The sequence below is a fragment of the Cetorhinus maximus genome, chromosome 20 (assembly GCF_964194155.1).
Source record: "Cetorhinus maximus chromosome 20, sCetMax3.hap1.1, whole genome shotgun sequence".
NCBI lineage: Eukaryota > Metazoa > Chordata > Chondrichthyes > Lamniformes > Cetorhinidae > Cetorhinus > Cetorhinus maximus.
The window spans coordinates 65,134,392-65,154,000 of record NC_135898.1 but is presented as its reverse complement, the minus strand read 5'-3'; the positions used below and the strand labels follow the sequence as shown (position 1 = coordinate 65,154,000).

The 19,609-nt window shown below is 41.1% G+C and overlaps 1 protein-coding gene across 3 annotated transcripts in view; it reads left to right on the top strand.

Moving 5' to 3' along the window:
• Positions 1-19,609, top strand: part of c20h10orf90 (chromosome 20 C10orf90 homolog) — a 205,660-nt gene that overhangs the window by 177,579 nt on the left and 8,472 nt on the right. For all 3 annotated transcript variants that reach the window (XM_078564871.1, XM_078564870.1, XM_078564872.1), the window contains one exon: positions 13,867-13,930. In XM_078564871.1, coding sequence (XP_078420997.1) covers positions 13,867-13,930 — 64 coding nt within the window. The remainder of the gene's footprint in view (positions 1-13,866; positions 13,931-19,609) is intronic.

Here is a 19,609-nt window from a genome sequence, read left to right as displayed (position 1 = left end):
GATATGTACTCTCAGACAATGTATGACCTCCAGCATAGCTGTCCTTTTCAAAAAAAAAACTCATTACATTCTATCATTGTCACACATCTGGGAACTGCAGTACCTATATCAAATGTGAAAGCAAATAGATTAAATCCACTGTAAGTTTTGCATTAATTTATTCATCTTCAATATACGTCTCCTGAAAAAACACATTTAAACCAAAATCCCTATTCTAGAGACTGTCTAAGTCAATGCTTAATGTAAAATAACTTCCAGCTGATTTTCCAGATTTTTTGTGGTTGTGTTAATTATAATGCAAATACTTTTTGAAAAAAAGTAGTAAAATAATCCAGATATTTCAAAATTTTAATCAGGTAACGGGGCAATGAAATTATGTTTGGCCAAGGATTGGTCATCAAAACTATGCAAATTGGTTCACATTTCAATAGTACGTTATCACAAATGTAATTTCTAAACAACACAAACTAAAGCTTAGATTTGATAGCAGGATGAGTGTTCCTTCCTACTTGTTATAGGTTTTAATTTTAAAAAGTAAAATTAATAGCCAGGTTAAAAAAAAAATCATGTCCTTGCATAGGATTACATAGGACATACAGTATAGAAATAAGCCATTCAGCCCAAACAGCCCATGTCAGTGTTTATGCTCTACTCACTTTTTCCTCTCACTTTTTCTCATCTAAATCTGCCATCATAACCATGTGCTTCTCTAGCTTTCCCTGTAATTGCATCTGTACTATTCGCTTCAACCACTCCCTGTGTTAACAAGTTCCACATTCCCACCACTCTTTCGGTAAGGAAGTTTCTTCTGAATTCCCTATTGAATCTCTTGGTAATTATCGTTTGTTGGTGATGTCCAGTGATGCTCTTCTCCATAAGGAGAAACATTCTCTCTGTGTCCACTCTGTCAAAACTTTTCATGATTTTAAAGACTGCTATTAGGTCACCCTCAGCCTTCTTTATTTAAGAGAAATGAGATCCAGCCTGTCAATCCTATCCTGATATGTATATCTGTTATAGATTTTCCAGGCAACTTCTCTTGCTGGAAACATTGAACTTTATTTACAAGACAGCAGCAGCTAAATGTGTGCATCAAACTCTATAACTAAAGAAGAACTCTCCCCTAGAGGTTCCCTGCGCTGCTAACTGATTGGTTAACAAAGATCATGTGATCTTACAACACAAGATTATTCTTAAAGTTACAGTCCTAGGTTTATCAAAACCATAATTACTACATTCCTCCCCCTTTAACTTTTTGTACATTTTTTATTTACAAGGATATTTATCTCATGACATTATAATATTTACACAGGCCATGAAATTACAAGTTCAGTCTTTCAGGTGGGTTACTTATCCGTGTGGAACGTCGTAGCTGCACAACTTTCGGTTCATTGACAGGAACCAAATTCTTTGGAACCACATTAACATCAGGTACCTCATTAGGCACAGGCAGTTCAGTGTCGTCCACTCCGACAAAGACATCGGACATGTCTATCCTTGGTTGAGCGACTTCAACAGGAACCGCAGGTTCAGCAATGGTTACAGATGGAACATGATTTTGTTGGGATAGCTTCCTTCTTCTTAAATGATCTACATGCTTATGGGTGATCCGGCCCTCCACTTCCACATAACATGACAATGGTCTGGTCACAGAGCTTACTTTACCAGGTAACCACTTTGGTCCTCCACTGAAATTCCTTATATATACTGCTTCTCCAATAGTAAATTGTCGCTCACAACTATACAAATCATGAGTCACTTTTTGGTTCCCTTGACTTTTCTCCACCTTACCCTCCAAATTGGGAAGTATCAGACTTAGTCTTGTTCAAAGACGGCACCTCATCAGTGATTCTGCAGGTGTTGCACCTGTCGTAATGTTGGGGGGGGTTTTTTATTGAAATAGGAAATGAGCAAATTTAGTTTCCAATGATTCACCTGTTCATTTTTTCATTCCCACCTTAAAAGTTTGTACTGTTCTTTCCACCAGTCAGTTAGATGATGGATGGTATGGCGCAGTCTTCACTTGGTTGCTACGATTGAGGCTGACAAATCTTTGAAATTCAGCACTTGTAAATGCATTACCATTATCTGAGATGATTACTTCTGGCAATCCATGGATAGAAAAGCTTTGGTGTAGTTTTTCTCTTGTAGCACCTGACATTGGTGACTTAACCTCATAAACAACTAACCGCTTGGAATGAGCATCTTTAGTCAGTAGAAACATGGTTCCAAGAAAAGGAATGATGTAATCCACGTGCAATCTCACCCAGGGTCTACCAGGCCACTCCCATGGGTGTAATGGGGCTGCCACCGGCAACACTTGTGGCTGTTGGCATTGCACACAGTGTTTAACCACCTTCTCATATCACCGTCCATCCCCAGCCACCAAAGATAACTTCACACTATTGTCTTCATTCTTGAGATTCCCGGATGGGCACTGTCTAACTCTACCAAGAGTGGTTTCCTTCCTTGTGATGAACTATTATTCGTACATACCACAATAGAATACCATCTATACTGCTCATTTCATGTCTTCAGTTGAAAAATGGCTTCAATTCATCAGAGACTGGTTCCTGGGACCATCCATGTAACACTTGGGGACACATTGCAGGTTAGCACCAATTCCTTTGTCAGGTCATAGTGCACTAACAAACTTGAAGAGTGCAAGAGCTGTTTTACTTTCATGAGGGCTTCTTCTTGGGGTGACTTCCACCCCAACGCTGGTTTTTCTTTAGCAGTGAATGTAGAGGGGCTAGAACCATTGATAAATTTGGTAAAAATCGGCCATAATAATTTACCATCCCTAAAAACTATTTAAGTTCAGAGACGTTCTTTGGTGTAGGTGCCTCTCTAATTGCTTTAACCTTCTCTTCAACAGGGTGTAGCATCTACCCAGTGGCCTAAATAAATGACTTCTTTTGCCTCAAATATGCAATGTGCCTTCTTTAGGCGCACTCCTGCTTCTAAAAATCGTTTCAGGACTTCCTCTAGAATACCCAAGTGTTCCTTTTCCGTGAATCCAGTTGTTAGTACATCGTCCAGGGAGACCACAACTTGAGTTAGTCCTTGCAGCAAGCTCTCCATCGTCCTCTGAAAAATGGCACAGGCTGAGAAAGCCCCGAAGGGCAGGCATGTGCATTGATATAACTCTTTGTGTGTGTTTATGGTCACAAATTCTCAGGAGGCATCATCCAGTTCCAGTTGCTGATATGCGTGACTCAAGTCAAGCTTTGTATGCGTTGTCCCTCCTGCTAGTTTGGCAATCTTGGGACTAGGGTACCTGTCCAGTTTGGTTGCTTTGTTGACCGTTAGCTTATAGCCCCCACAGATCCGGATGGTCTGGTCTGGTTTTAGGACAGGGTCTATGGGTGCTGCCCACTCTGAGAACTGAACTACTTTTATAACACCCAGCCTCTCTAGCCGGTTCAACTCAGCGCCAAACTTCTCTCTCAGGCGAATGACACTGGTCTTACTTTCAAGAAGCGAGGAGTTGCTTCTGGGCCACTTAAATCTTGGCCTAAAGGCCTTTGATTTTTCCCAGCTCATCCTTGAAGATGGTGTCATTTTCTTTAGCAGCTCTGGCAGTCCTCCTGTTCCCAACTGGAAGCTTTTGGACCAGTTTAATTTAATCTCCTTCAACCAGTCACAACCTAGAAGGCTTGGTCGTTCACCTTCTATCATTATCATTGGTAGTTGTGCTGTTTGGTGTCTATAATGAACAGTTATTCTGATGATACCTTTTACCTGGATTTCTTTGCCTGTGTAAGTTTTCAACTTGGCAGAGGTTTGTCCCAAATTTAATTGTTGAGCACCCTTTATGTAAATATCTGAAACTGTGCGCCCCTACTACAGTAGTAGAAGCACCAGTGTCTAGTTACATTTTTAAGGGTTTACCATTCACTTGCAATGTGACAGTAATTGGTGCTGTCTTCCCAACTTTCATGTTGAATAAAGAATAAATGCCAGAATTGGTTGTTTCTGGCTCTTCCACACTATGTACTTCATTAGACTTTGTTACCTGGAAGCCCGGTTAAATCTTGCTTTACAATGTTTCAAATATGTGACAATTTTGTGACAAAAATAACACTCCTTTTCTTTAAATCGCCAATCGTTAGGAGTTTGATTGTTTCCACGTTGATAAAAATTAATTTTTGAATTTACTGTTAAGCTGTTTCCTCTAAATTTTCAGTTAGCAGGGGCTGCTTCCCACTTTGTGGCGGAGTACTGACTTTTTGCGCCATTGTCGGTTGACTGTTCCCACCCAACTAGGAAAACTGTGCCACTTTGCACCCCTTAAATCGCTTGTGAATCCCTTACAGCACTTTCCATCACAAGTGCTATTTCTAACACTTTCTTAAAATCAAGATCCACTTCAGCCAGCAATCTTCATTGAATAGAATCTTCTTGCATGTCTCAAACCAAACGATCCCTGAGCATATCATTCAGGGTTTCACTGAAATCACAATATTCCATGAATTGAACCTGAACCTCTGCTTTGTGATTGAGGGCTTGGGTTAGAAATATCTCTTAATGAGGTCTACTAATTCACTGAAGGTCTTCGAATCAGGGGCACTGGGGGCCACCAAGCTTTGAATTAAACTGTAGGTCTTGCTCCCACAAATGCTCAGGAGAATCGCTCTCCTCTTTTCCTCCCCTGTGATTTTGTTGGCTTGAAAGTAGAACTCAAGATGTTCTATATTTTGAGATCAGTCATCTGTGGCCTGCTCAAAGGGATTGATTCTGCCAATTTGTGACATCTTGGATGAGTACATCTTCCTTTCTTTTTAATTATCTTAGGTACTCATAATTGCTGGGCAAGGGACAGCACCAGATCTAGTTTATCATTGTCACCAGTTTGTTATAGAGTTGATTTTCCGGGCAACCTTTCTTGGTAGAAACATTGAATTTCATCTACAAGATAGCAGCGACAACTACATGTGTGCATCTAACTCTATAACTAAAGAAGAACTCTCTCCTAGAGGTTTTCTGTGCTGCTAACTGATTGGTTAACACAGATCATGTGATCTTACTAACACAGGATTATTCTTAAAGCTACAGTCCTACATTTATTAAAACTATAATTACCACTTTCTTCTATCAACATCATATAGCTTATCTGCATCCTCTTCAGTGCTTCTATATCTTTTTTGTAATTCTGAAAAACAGGATAAATTGTCACTTAGAAAGGCATGGTTGATCAGGGATAGCCAGAATGGTTTTGTTAGGGGAAAATTGTGTCTTACTAACTTAATAGAATTTTTTGAGGAAGTAACAAGGCAGATTGATGAGGGTAGAGTAGTGGATGTTGTCCACAGGGATTTCAGTAAGGCATTTGAATTGACAAGGTTCCACATGGCAGACTGGTCAGGAAAGTGAGATCTCATGGGATACAGGGGAAGGTGGAAGCTTAGATCCAAAATTGGCTCAGTTACAGGAAACAAAAGGTAATGGTCAATGGATGTTTTGCAAATAGAAAACAGTTTCCAATAGTGTTCCACAGGGCTCAGTGTTGGGGCCTATTTGTGCATTGTATATATTAATGATTTAGACTTAAATGTGGGAGGCATGATTGAGAAATTTGCAGATGACACAAAAATTGGCCATGTAGTTGATCATGAAGAGGATAGCTGTCGACTCCAGAATGATATCAATGGTTTGTTTGAGTAGGTGGAGAAGTGGTAAATGGAATTCAATCCAGAAAAGTGTGAGGTAATGCGTATGGGGAGGGCAACCAAAACAAGGGAATACTCAATAAACGGGAAGTTATTGAGAGGGATTGAGGAAGTGAGAGACCTTGGGGTGCATGTCCACAGGTCCTTGAAGGTGGCAGGAAAGGTGGACAAGGTGGTCAAGAAAGCATATGGAATGCTTTCCTTTATTGGGTGAGGTATTGAATACAGAAGTAGGGATGTAATGATGAAGCTGTATAAAATGCTCGTTAGGCCACAGCTGGAATTTTGTGTACAATTCTGGTCACCACATTACAGGATGGCCCTCTAGCACTCACCCCTCACATCCCCTCACCCTCCAAACACTCCCCATGCCCCATCCACCCCTTATGGCCCCTCATGCCCCCATGCCAATCTCTAACCTTCCACCCAGCCCCTATGGCCCCCTATGCCCTCCATGCCAAGCTATGGCACGTCATGACCATTGACCTGGGCCAGACAACCAATGCACCTGTTGAAACACCTACACCACAGGAAAATATTGTTTGATTGACAGCTCAGGCTCTTTGATCTCTGCTGTCAATTTCACATTGTTTGTTTACAGAAGCTAAGCGGTTTCAAGAGTTTGTGGTTTTTGTTATTGATACTTTTATTGGCTTGTAGTGAAATGACTTTTTTTCTCAACATTGGAGAAGGTTATGAATTATTTACTTTTTTTAAAAGCTTTTTTATTACACATGCTGCTGTCACTGTAGGGTTTATTAGTTCTATACAGTGCATAGTATGTCAATGGGCATAGAAGTTCCATAGCTTGGCACTGGAGGCATGAGGAGGCATAGGGGGTGGGTGGAAGGGCAGGGCTTAGTATAGAGGGCATGAGGTGCCATGAGGACATGGGCACCATATGGCGTGGGTGGAAGGGCAGAGCTTGGCATAGGGGGCATGAGGAGGACCTTTTGAACTTACCTTCTTTAAAGAACCCCTCATGCAGTCTAGGGTTCATGACTCCTCTCAGAGGCAGTGAACCTGACCCAACTCCATGAAAATTGCAGAGGAGTTGGACATGCCTATCTCTGCAATGAAGCCAGCCAGTTGGGAGTGCTGGATACGGGCTTTTGACAGGAATCAGCCCCACCCTTTAGAGGCACTCCCGAAAATCAGACAACCCGGGAATGAGGTTGAGAATCCTGGAATCGGGACCCGCCTGCCATTTATAAAGGGCTCCCGTGTCATCCCGACTTGGTGAAAAAAACAGGCCAGTTTCTCTCTATTTCCTCTAAACCCCATCATGATTTTGAACACTTCTATAAATCTCCTCTCAACCTTCTCTTCTCTAAGGAGAACAACCCCATCTTCTCTAATCTTCCATGTAACTGAAGTCTCTCACCATGGCAGCATTCTCGTAAAACTTTTCTGCATCCTCTTTGAAGCATTCACATTCTTCCTAAAGTGGGGTGCCCAGAATTGGACACAACACCAGGGTTTTAATGAGTGTTTTATAAATAATGTAAAAATATGTGTTTTTTCTAAATTTGATGATAAAATACAATGCATGCTTTTTAATACCTATATGAAGATTAAATCATCAGGGGCAGTCATAAATTATAGAATTTTAATGTAAAATTAAAATTCTTGAAGACATTAGCACAACAGGGTTTTCAGCATTTGATCAGGAGAACATTACCAATGAAAGATTTAGAGCTCAATAAATTCTAGGGCACTGAAATGTAATCACTAGAATGGCTGAAGTGTATAATTGATTAGGGCTGACACAGTTATAGGTTGAGGTTGAGCTGCCAGTTCTAAGATTGGCAATGAGATAAGACTATTTCAAAATTGGTTGTTAGAAAAATATTTACTGCTTCACTAGTCAATTCACTCATATCAAAATGACAGCAATTTTGCAAAAGCTCCTTTCAACATATTATTGCCTGTTTGATTTATGGTTTAATTTCTTTTTGTTTTTGGAATCTACTTTATTTGTAGTCCCTATTGTCCTATTTTTATGTTCTTGTACAAACTGTTTGCCTTTGTGCAGCCATATTCACTTAGGACTGTGAGATAGCTTGGTTACGGATGCCTCCAAGATGCAATTTATCAAACTGTATAAATTAACCAATAGGAAATATTCTTATTTGATTTCTCCCCAGTGACTGATAAATTAACTATGGACAGGTAAGCTATCCATGATCCGAGCCAGATAATCAGGAATACTCTTCCACAATGGCACATAAACTTGAGTAGCTCTGTTGACTTTCTCAACAGATTCTACCTTTGATGCCTTCATTATCACCAAATGACTTCATCTCCTAAACCAGTCCAATAACTGATTCCTTGCTTTTGGCTCACATTATTATATGTTGCTAGATCTGCTTTGATAAAGTCAACCTGGATCATGGGAGCAAACTTCTTCAATGTCTCCAGCATTTCAGTGGCACTGGAACAATGTTTACCATTTTCTCAGCAAGGAAACTCTTGGGTAGTTTCTTCTGGTACTAAATGATTTTAACTGACTGTAGGGCTTCATCTCGCCACTGCTGGATTTAAACAGCGGTGGGAGAGGCCCATGCCAAGCGTCCAGCCTGGCAGAATTTCTTGCGCAGTTGGTGGCAGATTGGAGGGGGGGTCCCTTTAATTCTGTCTTTTTTTCCTACTCTGACCTTATTTGCTGGTGCACTCTTCTGTTTGTATGCTCTGTCCTTTCCTGTCACACTCTGGTTATCATTGCCCACATCGCTACCCTGCACTATTGTCTCTTCCTTTCTTTTAAACTTTCTAAATTTCCCCTCACCTCTACTCTTTAGTTTAAAGCCCTCTCTATAGCCTTTGTTATTCGATTCGCCAGGACACTGGTCCTAGTGTGGTTCAAGTGAAGCCAGTCCCTATGGAACAGTTCCCTTTTTCTCCAGCACAGGTGCCAGTTCTCCATGAATTGAAACCCATTTCTCTCACACCAATCTTTGAGCCATGTTTTCAACCTTCTGATCTTATGTACCATATGCCAAGTTGCTCGTCGCTCAGGTAGTAGTTCAGAGATTATTACCTTTGTGGTTCTGCTTTTGAATTTAGCCCCTAGCTGCTCATACTGCCTCAGCAAAACCTCTTTCTTAGTCCTACCTATGTTGTATATACCCACATGGATTACAACAACTGGATCCTTCTCCTCCCACTCCAAGTTCGTCTCCAGCCCCAGGGAGATATTCTTAACCCAGCCTTCAGTACTCACCCTCTCGGCTGCAGAGAACAGTGTCGATTCACCTAACTATACTGTCCCATACTCCTACTACATTCCTTTTTACTCCCCCCCTACTTGAATGGCCTCTGTACCACAATGCTGTGGTCAGTTTGCTCATTCTGCCTGAAGTCCCTACTCTCGTCCACACAGGCTGTAGGAACTTTGTACCTCTTGAAGAAGTGCAAGGGCTTAGGCTCCTCAAACACAATCTTCTGAATCCCTATACCTGCCTCACTTAGAACAAAGTGTGTGGGTTACTTTCTCCCTCCCTGATGCATCGCAGTGTCTAACTCTGAGCCAAAGTTCATTGAGCTGCAGGCACTGCAAATGTGGTGCAGGTGTCCATCTGCTCCCACATGCTACAGTTGTCCTACCATTTCTATTGTATTTGTTTCAAGTTTTGAAATATTTCTCAACAATTATTTATAGTTAAATTAAACAGTTTTACTAGTTAAGCTAGAAATTAAATACAGTACTTGTAATTCCTTGGCCCTAGGTTAAACTACTGCCCAGTTTAGAGAAAAAAATGTAATACCCACCAACGAATCACCTACCCGCTCACCTAACTAATGCCCAAGACTTCAGCTCTCAAGTCCTGCAGCTTCTCGCTCCCTCTCTCAGACCACTTCCTGTCTTGTGAACAGCACCTTTTCCCTCACAGTGCTGAATTCCCTCATTCACCAAATCACAAGACAAGTATTCTGTCAAAGAGAATGTAGCTGAAGAAGTAGTGAACAAAATCTTCAGCATCATCTTCACCGTCATCTCCTTCCTCCTGTGCCACCATTGATGTGGGTGGATCTGCAAGAAGGAGCGAGAAAGCAAAAATAGGTGAACACCAACCTCTTGGGATTGAACAGGTGGAGGGTTGTGCTTCAGCGGGTTGCCAGGGCGACAGTGCAGTGCTCAGTCAGTAACCTGGCATCTATCAGATACTTCCATCCTTTAAGGAATTTGATTCAAAATCTACATCTTCATTTACAAATCTTTTCATTGCCTCACCCACCTCTGCAGTTTCCTTCAGTCCTATAGCCCAGCCAGATGCATTAGTCCTCTAGCTTTGATTTCCAGTATCTTATGTTCCTACCTCCATGATTGATAACAATAACTTCAATCAATTTGAGCACACTCCCTGGAATTCCCTCCCTAAAGCTCTCAGCTTTGTTCTTTTCCTTCTTAACCATGCTTACAGTCATCGCACCTTGAAACCTTTGAAATTAAATATTGGGAAGACTGAAACCATTGTTTTCAGTCCCACTCCAAACACTGTTCCCTAGCTACCAACTTTATCTCTCTCCCTGGCAACAGACAGAGACAAAATCAGTTTGTTCACATCCTTGGTGTCATATCATAGAATCACAGAATATTTACAGTGCAGAAGGTGGCCATTTGGTCCATCAAGTCAGTACTGGCCCTCTGAAAGAGCATTCTACCTAGCCCCACTCCCCTGCCTTATCGCCATAACCTTGCACATTCTTTCTTTACAGGTAGCAATCCAATTCCCTTTTGAATACCTCGATCAAATCTGCTTCCACCACCCTTTCAGGAAGTTCATTCCAGACTCCAGCCACCCTCTTGGTGAAAAAAAATGTCCTCCCATCACTTTTACTCCTTATGCCAATTACTTTGAATCTGTGCCCTCTAGTTCTTGATGCCCTCTTGAGTGGGAACAGTTTTGCACTATTTCCCCTGTCCATACCCCTCAGGATCTTGCATCGCTCTATCAAGTCTCCTCTCAGCCTTATTTTCCCCAAGGAAAACAGTCCCATCCTCTCTAACCTGTCATCATAACTACAGTTCTTCATCACGGGAATCATTCTTGTGAATCTCCTCTAGCACTCTCTGCAATGCTGTCACATCCTTCCTCAAGTATGGCACCCAGAACTGGACGCAGTACTCCAGATGAGGCTTAACTAGTGTCTTATACAAGTTCAGCATGACCTCCTTACTCTTCTATTCAATGTAAAGTCTAAGATACTATATGCTTTATGAACTGCTCTCTCAACATGGCCTGACATCTTCAATGACTTATGTACATATACACCAAGGTCCCTCTGTTCCTGCACTTCCTTTAGAATTCTCCCTTTATTCTCTGCTGTCTCTCCATATTCTTCCTGCCAAAATGAATAATTTCACACTTCTCTGCACTGAACTTCATCTGCCACTTATCTGCCCAATCCACCAATATGTCTATGTCCTTTTGAAATTCAAGTCTATCTTCAACACAATTGACAACATTTCCAATCTTCATATCATCTGCAAATTTTGAAATAATGCCCTGAACACTATAGTCTAGATCATTAATATATATCATGAAGAGCAAGGGTCCCAACACCGACCCCTGAGGAACTCCACTTCAAATCTTCCTCCAATCTGAAAAACAACCATTAATCACTACTCTCTGTTTCCTGTCACTCAGCCAATTTCTTATCCAAGTGCCTACTTTCCCTTTTATTCCATGAGATAGATTTTTGCTCACAAGTCTGTTGTGTGGCACTGTATCAAATGCCTTTTGAAAATCCATATTCACATCAACAGTGTTGCCCTTATCAACCTCCTCTGTTACCTCCTCAAAAAATTCCTGCAAGTTAGTTAAACATGATTTTCCCTTAATGAATCTATGCTGGCTGTCTTTAATTACCCTGCACTTGTCTAAGTGATTATTGATTTTATCCCGAACTATAGTTTCCAGAAGTTTCCCTACCACTGAGGTCAAACTGGTCTGTTGTTGCCAGCTTTATCCTTGCACCCCTTTTTGGACAAGGGTGTAACATTTGCAATTATCCAGTCCTCTGGCACCACCCCTATGACTAAGGAAGACTGGAAGATCATCACTAGTGCCTCAGCTATTTCCACTCTCACTTCCCTCAGTACCCGGTGCATTGCATCTGGTCCTGGTACCTTATTTACTTTAAGTAAAGATAGCCTTTCTAACACCTCTTCCTTCTCAATTGTAAATTATTCTAATGTACCAGTTACCTCCTCTCTCACCTCGGTCCGGGCAGCATCTCTTCCTTTGTAGAGACAGATGCAAAGTACTTTGCTATTTCTACTGCTTCCACATACAAGTCTCCTTTTTTATCTCTAAGCAGCCCTACTCCATCTTTTACCACCCTTTTATTATTTATATGCTTATAGAAGACTTTGGGATTCCCTTTTATATTAGCTGCCGGTCTTTCTTCATGCTCTCTCCTTGCTTTTCTTATTAGTTTGTATTTCTTATTAATTTTAGCTTCCACTCTGGTCCTTCTATATTTAGCCTGATTCTCCATTGTATTTTCTACCTGACATCTGTCGTTACGCACTTCTTCCTTTTCATCTTCAACTCTATCTCTCTCATCATCAGGGCAGTCTGGATTTATTTGTCCAACCTTTCCCCTTCCAGGGAATATACCTTGACATTGCCTACAATACTTTTTCTTTGATGGTGGCCCATTGTTTAGCCACCGTGTTTTTGACCAACATTTGATTCTAACTCATTCAATTCAGATGCATTCTCACCTCAACGTAGTTGGCTTTCCCCCAGTTAATTACCCCTGCTCTGGGTTGTTCCTTGCCCTTCTCCATGGCCAACCTAAACCTTATGACACAATAGTCTCTATCCCCTAAATGCTCTCCCACTGATATTTGATCCACTTGGGCCAACTCATTCCCCTGAACCAGATCCAACAGTGCCTGCCCTCTCATTGGACTGGCAACATGCCGCAGCACAAAATTATCTTGAACACATTCCAGGAACTCTCACCCTTCTTGTCCCTTTGCACTATTCCTATCCCAGTCTATATTTGGGTGATTGAAGTCCCGCTCTATAATTCTTGCACCTCTCTGTAATTTATTTGAAGGTTTGTTTCTCTACATCCCTTGCACTAGTTGGTGGTCTATATACTACACCAATCAATGTTATTGCACCTTTTTCATTCCTTACCTCTAGCCAGAGAGATTCCGTCCTTTACCCCTCTGAAACATCCACTCTCTTCAGTACTGTAATGCCATCTTTAATCAATATTGCTACCACCCTCTCGTCCTTTTCTTCCTTTCCTGTCTCTCCTAAACACCTTGCACCCAGGGATATTTAACGCCCAGTCCTCCCTATGACCCCAAAAATGAGCTTCCAACTACACATTCGCCACATCACTAAGACCACCTAATTTCACCTCTGTAACATTGCCCAACTTCACCCCTGTCTTGGCTCATCTGCAGCTGAAACCCTCATTCGTACCATTGCTACCACTAGACCTGACTATTCCAATGCACTGTTGGTTAGTCTCCTACATTCTACACCCCCGCCTCCTACCCTCCAACCCCGTACACTTGAGGTCATCCAAAACTCTGTTGCCTGCACCAAGTTGCATTCTCCTATCACCCCTATGCTCACTGAGCTACATTGGCTCCCGGTCAAGCAATATCTTGATTTTAAGTTTCTCATTCTTGTTTGCAAATCCTTCCTTGACCTAGTCCCACCCTAAACCACAACCCTCCAAGATATCTGTGCCTATCTAATTCTGGCCTCCTGAGTATTTCCATTCTTAATTGCTCCACCATTGGTGGCCTTGCCTTCAGTTGCCTAGGCCCTGAGCTCTGGAATTCCATCCCTACACATTTCAGCCTCTCTACATTGCTTTTTATCTAGGTTTCTTTAAACCTACCTCTTTGACCAAGCTTTTGGTCATCTCCTTCTGTGGCTTGGTGTCATATTTTGTTTTATAATGTTCTTGTGAAGGGCCTTGGAACTTTTTATTATGTCAAAGGTGCTATATAAATAAAAGTTGTTCTTGTTGTATTAAAGGTGCTGCAGAAGTAGTTGTTGTTGAGTGACAGGGCACTTGGGTCTTTAATAATTATCATCTGCTTGGCAGACTGAAACTATAAATCTTCCATTTTACAAGTTGTACTTCCTTATAGTGTAAAATGTGACGAATGAGCCATGTTCTCATATCTACCTCTCTTTATTAACTTTTTTAGATAATCTATTTAAACCAAGGGAGAGGATGATTCCGGAGAAAGAAATGCAGATGAGATCCAAAAGGTAATGAGGGGTCATTTTTCTATAATTTTTAGATATTGCAAAGATACCTCAAATACAAAATCCTTATTCAAATTACTCATTGGGTTAACCCTCCAGAGATTCTATGCTCGACAGGAGCATGGACTGAGGAACTGGGGGCTCAACACAACATATTTGCACATTTATGGCTTTGCAGTCAGTAATTTTAGTGTTTGAAATTCCTGATCTCCCCAATATAATTAATTGCTGAAATTTGAGAAGTGTTGTGAGCTAAATTGTGGTCCTGGTCTCTAATCAACAGTCCTATCAAGCAAAACTCTGTGCCAAGAGTGAAATCTACACAAATTTATACCAAGAGGTCTTTTTTTGCTAAGCAAAACTAAATGTAATAAATATTCAGTAATCTTGCAGTGAAACATAGTCTATCTAACTTTAAAAACTAATCCAGCACATGTACACCATTACATTCTGCAAATTGAGAATAGATGTTTTATTATTCATCATAAGTTTCAGAAGATGAGAAACTGTTCACAATCATGCACAGCAATGATTGCACATTCCTTATTTTTACTGAAAACTGTTCACTTTTTCTTCTCCAAATCATATACTTTTTAAAACTAAGTTCATACTTCATCAGAAGTAACACTCCATCATATTTGTTCACCTCAACCATAACGTTATCCATTCTCCTTCCTGTTTATAAGGACAGCAAACTGCCTTCAGTGACAAACATTCATATTCTCACACTAATAATCATATCCAAAATATACTCAGGCAAAAATAGAAACATAGGAAAAAGTAGCAGGGGTAGGCCATTCAGCCCCTCAAGCCTGTTTCGCCATTCAACTAGATGATGGCTTATTTTCTACCTCAGGGCCATTTTCCTGCACTATCCTCATATCCCTTGATATCTTTAATATCAATCTCTATCTTGAACATACTGAATGACTGAACCTCCACAGCCTTCTCGGTAGAGAATTTCAAAGATTCACCATCCTTTGCATGAAGAAATCCCTCCTCATCTCAGTCCTAAATGGCCTACCTCTTGTTCTGAGACTGTATTCCCTGGTTTGCAACTCCACAGCCAGGGGAAACCTCTTTCCTGCATCTACCCTGTCGAGCCCTGTAAGTGGCTTTAATAAGGCCACTTCTCGTTGGGACAGAAATGGGTGGAATGTTGATGGGGAGATTAGAAAGAACTGATTCTCTCACCCTCATAACCTGGGCATCCAAAGTTTGCTTAATTATGAGGGACCTAGACAAAGTAGATAGAGAGAAGCTGTTCCAATTGGCAGAAGAAAACCAGAGGACATGTAGTTTGGATCTGAAATGCGCTGCCTGAAAGGTTAGTGGAGGCAGATTCAATCATTGCTTTCAAAAGGAAATTGGATAAGCACCTGAAGGGAAAAATATTGCAGGGCTACAGGAAAGGATGGGAAGTGGGACTAGCTAACTTGGTCTTGCAGAGAGTGGTCAATGGACCGAATGGCCTCCTTCTGTGCTTAACCATTCTATGATTCAAATTTTTTTCTTTATTCTTTCATGGGGTGTGGGCATAGGGGGTGTGGGCATCACAGGCAAGGCCAGTGTTTGTTGTCCACCCATAATAGCCCTTGAGTGGCTTGCCAGGCCATTGCAGAGGTCAGTTAAGAATCAACCACATTGCTGAGAGTCTGGAGACGCATGTATTCCAGACCAGGTAAGTATGGCAGATTTCCTTCCCTAAAGGACATTGGTGAGCCAGATAGGTTTTTAGAATAATTGATGATTGTTTCATGGTCACCATTACTGATACTAGCTTTATAATTTCAGATTTATTAATTGGTTTAAATTTCACCAGCTGTCGCAGTGGTATGAACCTGTGGCCCCAGAATATTAGCCTGGGCCTCTGGATTAAGAGTCCAGTGACATTACCACTACACCACCATCTCCCCGCGATGTGTGAGTGGAGACCTAGAATCATGGGTCTTTGCTTTGAGCCTGGGAAATGAGCACTGTTTAGGTGCTTAGCAAAGGAAAATCTTCCCTGAAATGTTGAAGAGCTTAGGCTTACAATAACAACTTCATCCATCTGTGAAGCTGCTATCTGTTCAGAAACGGAATTTGGTGATTCTCTTAGCAGGCTAAAGAAAAAAGCATAAACTGCTCTTGCATTTTATGCAGTTCAATGCCACAGAGACCAGTAAACTGAATAAGCAAAGCTTACTCTGTGCTGAAGTTCATCCTCTACAATATCAGAGAAATATATCTGGACTGCTTTTTTTGTTGAGTTTCTATAGTGATGTAAATCTATCTGAGGAGTTTAATGGTGGTTAAACTGTATACGGAGAGGGTGAGAGTTAGTGCAGTTCAAGGACAATTGCAGTTGACCTAATTGAGAGTGAAGAATTAACAAAATAACATTGTATTAATATTATTTTATTTGTTTAATATTTTGCAACTTAATTTTCAATACTATGGTATAAAGGAGAGGGGTGAAAATGATATATGCAAATTATATACAACAATATAGGAAGAGCATTTTCTGGTACTTTACAATATTCCTAATTCTTAAACATAGTATAATGTACTATTTTTCACAAACCATTTGGAAATACCAGCAGTGTAGCGACTATTATAGCCAATAGGTGAGGGAGTAACATCACTGAAGAACAATATAAACACTAAAGTTCTGCTAAGCGAGTATTAGTTTGTGAACGCTAAATGCTAATAAATCAGTAACATAAACAGCTGAATGTCTTCATTAAAATAGGAACTAAGGAAGTTCATACAAACATTTTAGGCATGAATGCTGTAATATCCACTAGCAATATTAACATGTAAATCAAACACTATTGTTACATGCAGTCAAGAGTATGTGACAATTCAAAGGATTGAACTTTCAATAAGGTAGAAGTCTCCTTTCAATTATCAAATAAAGGTGCAATCTTGAAAAATTATACTAGCTTTTGATAGAAAAGTGCCTAAACTATAAATGCATTGAAATGATTTATTCAAATTTACACTCGCAGAACTGAGGCCTTTGTCTTCTCACAGCCTTGGCAACCTTTAACAAATTAATATTCCAGCAGGAAAATGCATGCTCCTGAGTACAACATTTTACAGATAAATTAAATGACATCAGTAAAACACTATATCATTGCCAACAATAAAATGCTAACACCGGTGGCTGAACCTGTTACTTTATTGACTTATCCTCAACTTTAGGCCACAAGTGAAGTCCTAAGTCTAAAAACCACAGTCCATTGATCTGAAATTGAGACAATGATGCAAAGATTTTGGGGCAGAACTAATTTCTGTTGTGTTTCACCTTTTTCTCAGTACATGATTTAAATATAGTTTATACTTCCTGCTTTATGCTTCCTGGTTAGACTCTGCATGGACCTGTGAGGATTCTTCAATCTGACTGATTGAAGATCCTCACTGTTTCTTACACTGCTGTCACACGCCACAGATGTCCTTTAGAGAGTACCACGCTGAACCAGACGCCTGTTTTGAGCAGCTCTCAGCTCTAAAGCACACAGAAACTTTCTGGACAACTCTCAGAAAGATGAATGGCAAGCATTGTTCCTTCACCACTAACTGAAAATTCTGGGCCAATATAGGTATATTGGCATGTAATGAGATATTGTTGATAACTAATGCCTGAAAGGTTTAAAGTTCGAAAGATGAATTATGACTGATTTTACCTCAGCTGAGGTGGTTACAAAGTTAAAATAGCTGTGGTGGGCCTGTTGCCCAGTTTCTGCTCCTTCTGCTGGCTGTCTCTGGTGTTAAACTGAATCGAGTGGAAGCCCCAAGATTGTATGCAAATTGGGGTACTATGCTGTACATTGGGCCTTGATGTAATTTTGAGGGACAACTGAGCAGATTGTGCACTGAGCATGTTTCGCCCAATTGTACCAGGTTTGCGAAAAAGAGGCCCCAGAAAGGTTAGTGAAAAATTATTTTTGTGAGGCCAAGAGTAGCATGAATGCTCCAATCAGCTCCACATGAGTAATCTGGACCACTGCCATCCCAGGCTCCGACACAGCTTCTCAACCCTCGCACCATTGTGATTGGCTGCTTCCCACAGACACATCTTCCCACTATCTGCATTGGAAGCTGATACATCCAATTTTAGGCTGGCCCATTTCTGCCAAGTATTTGGGGTAGGCAACTCACTGAAGGTCCCACCATCAAAACCACCAGGCCTCTGCGGCAGGAAGGCAAAGGCAGTGCACTTTCTGCCCACCCATTCAATGCTTGGAATTTAAATGTAGCCCACTGATTCCTCCAAAGAGTTCAGATTTTGTTTTCATGTACTGCATTAGCACTATAATATGTAGGGGTACTTGAGAATTTCAATGGGAAAAACTTTCCCTCCATTTGGGGGGGGAAGTGCAGGAGCAGGCGCGGGCGGGAGCACCGCCATTTTACGTGAGCGGGCCAATTAAGGCCCGCCCAGTGTGACGTCCGCTCGGAAGTGCTATGTGCTCCCTGTATGGGCGGGGGGGGATTCCCTTAGCTGGGAGTGCGTTCTTTCGCGCATGCGTGCGAAAGAGCACACAGATCTCCCTGAGGCTAAGTGCTCGGAATTAAAATTTGTAATACAAATGATAGAAAAATTTCCCTGACATTCCCCCTCATGTGACACTGTCACATGAGTTAGGACATGTCCATAACTTTTATTGAAACCGTTAATAAAAATTTAAATACCCTCACGAAGCCTCATCCTGCCCGTGGATGAGGTTTCATGCTTTTTCCAAAGCCCTCCTGGGCTCCCAGCCTGCCCACCAACTTTAAGATTGGATGGGCAGGTCCATTAATGACTTTAATTAGTTTTTCAATGGCCTTAATAGGCCGTTGACAAATCGGCGGGCGCACAGCTGACTCGGCTACGCCCCCCGCCGGCCTGAAAATGGAAATGACGCGGGGTGACATTGGGAGTTCCACCCGACGTCATCCCGCGTTGGCGAGCGAGCCCCTCCCCCGCTCACCGACCGGAAGATCCTGCCCAATGAATTAGCTTGGGTTATTTTTTGATCGATCTGTTTTGTCACAATTAAACCAGAGATATGAATGCCATGTTGCATTAATAACATCAATCCCAAACATTTGGCTACTTATAGACATTCAATGCTTACATAAAAATTAGGCAAAAGCAGAGTAAATTTCCACATGTAACTGCCTGGTGCTACAACATATTGGAGTGTCAATGCACCCTGCACTGTGTAATGAAATGTGCTGCCCCTCACAAACCTCCAGACTGTTTAGTTACTAATTCCAGCTATACCATCATAAGCCATTGAATGGAGAGCAGGTGCTTTCCATTTGGGGAGGAAAAATTGGTCATTCTTGCATTCCTCCTAATGGTCAATTTTGCAATATTTTGCATATGACCAACCAGCCCTAAACCACAGCTGGTATTTGGTCCAAGGATATGAGAAAAAAAAAACAAGAGAAAATATACAGAAGAAGAGGGGTTTGTCACATTTAAATAGTAGAATGTCACATTGAACTGATGCAGCAGATATTATGAATGAAAATAGGTATCAGGAAGTGATTGCCAGGGTTCTAATTTAACCCTGCTTTTCATTGAAATGGCTTTAAACCATGATAACTCCAATCTTGTGATTTATGTCATCACTTCAACCATTTGATGAAGTTACTGCTTTGTAATCACTCTAAGGTATCCATTATTTTCTCTATCAATCAAAA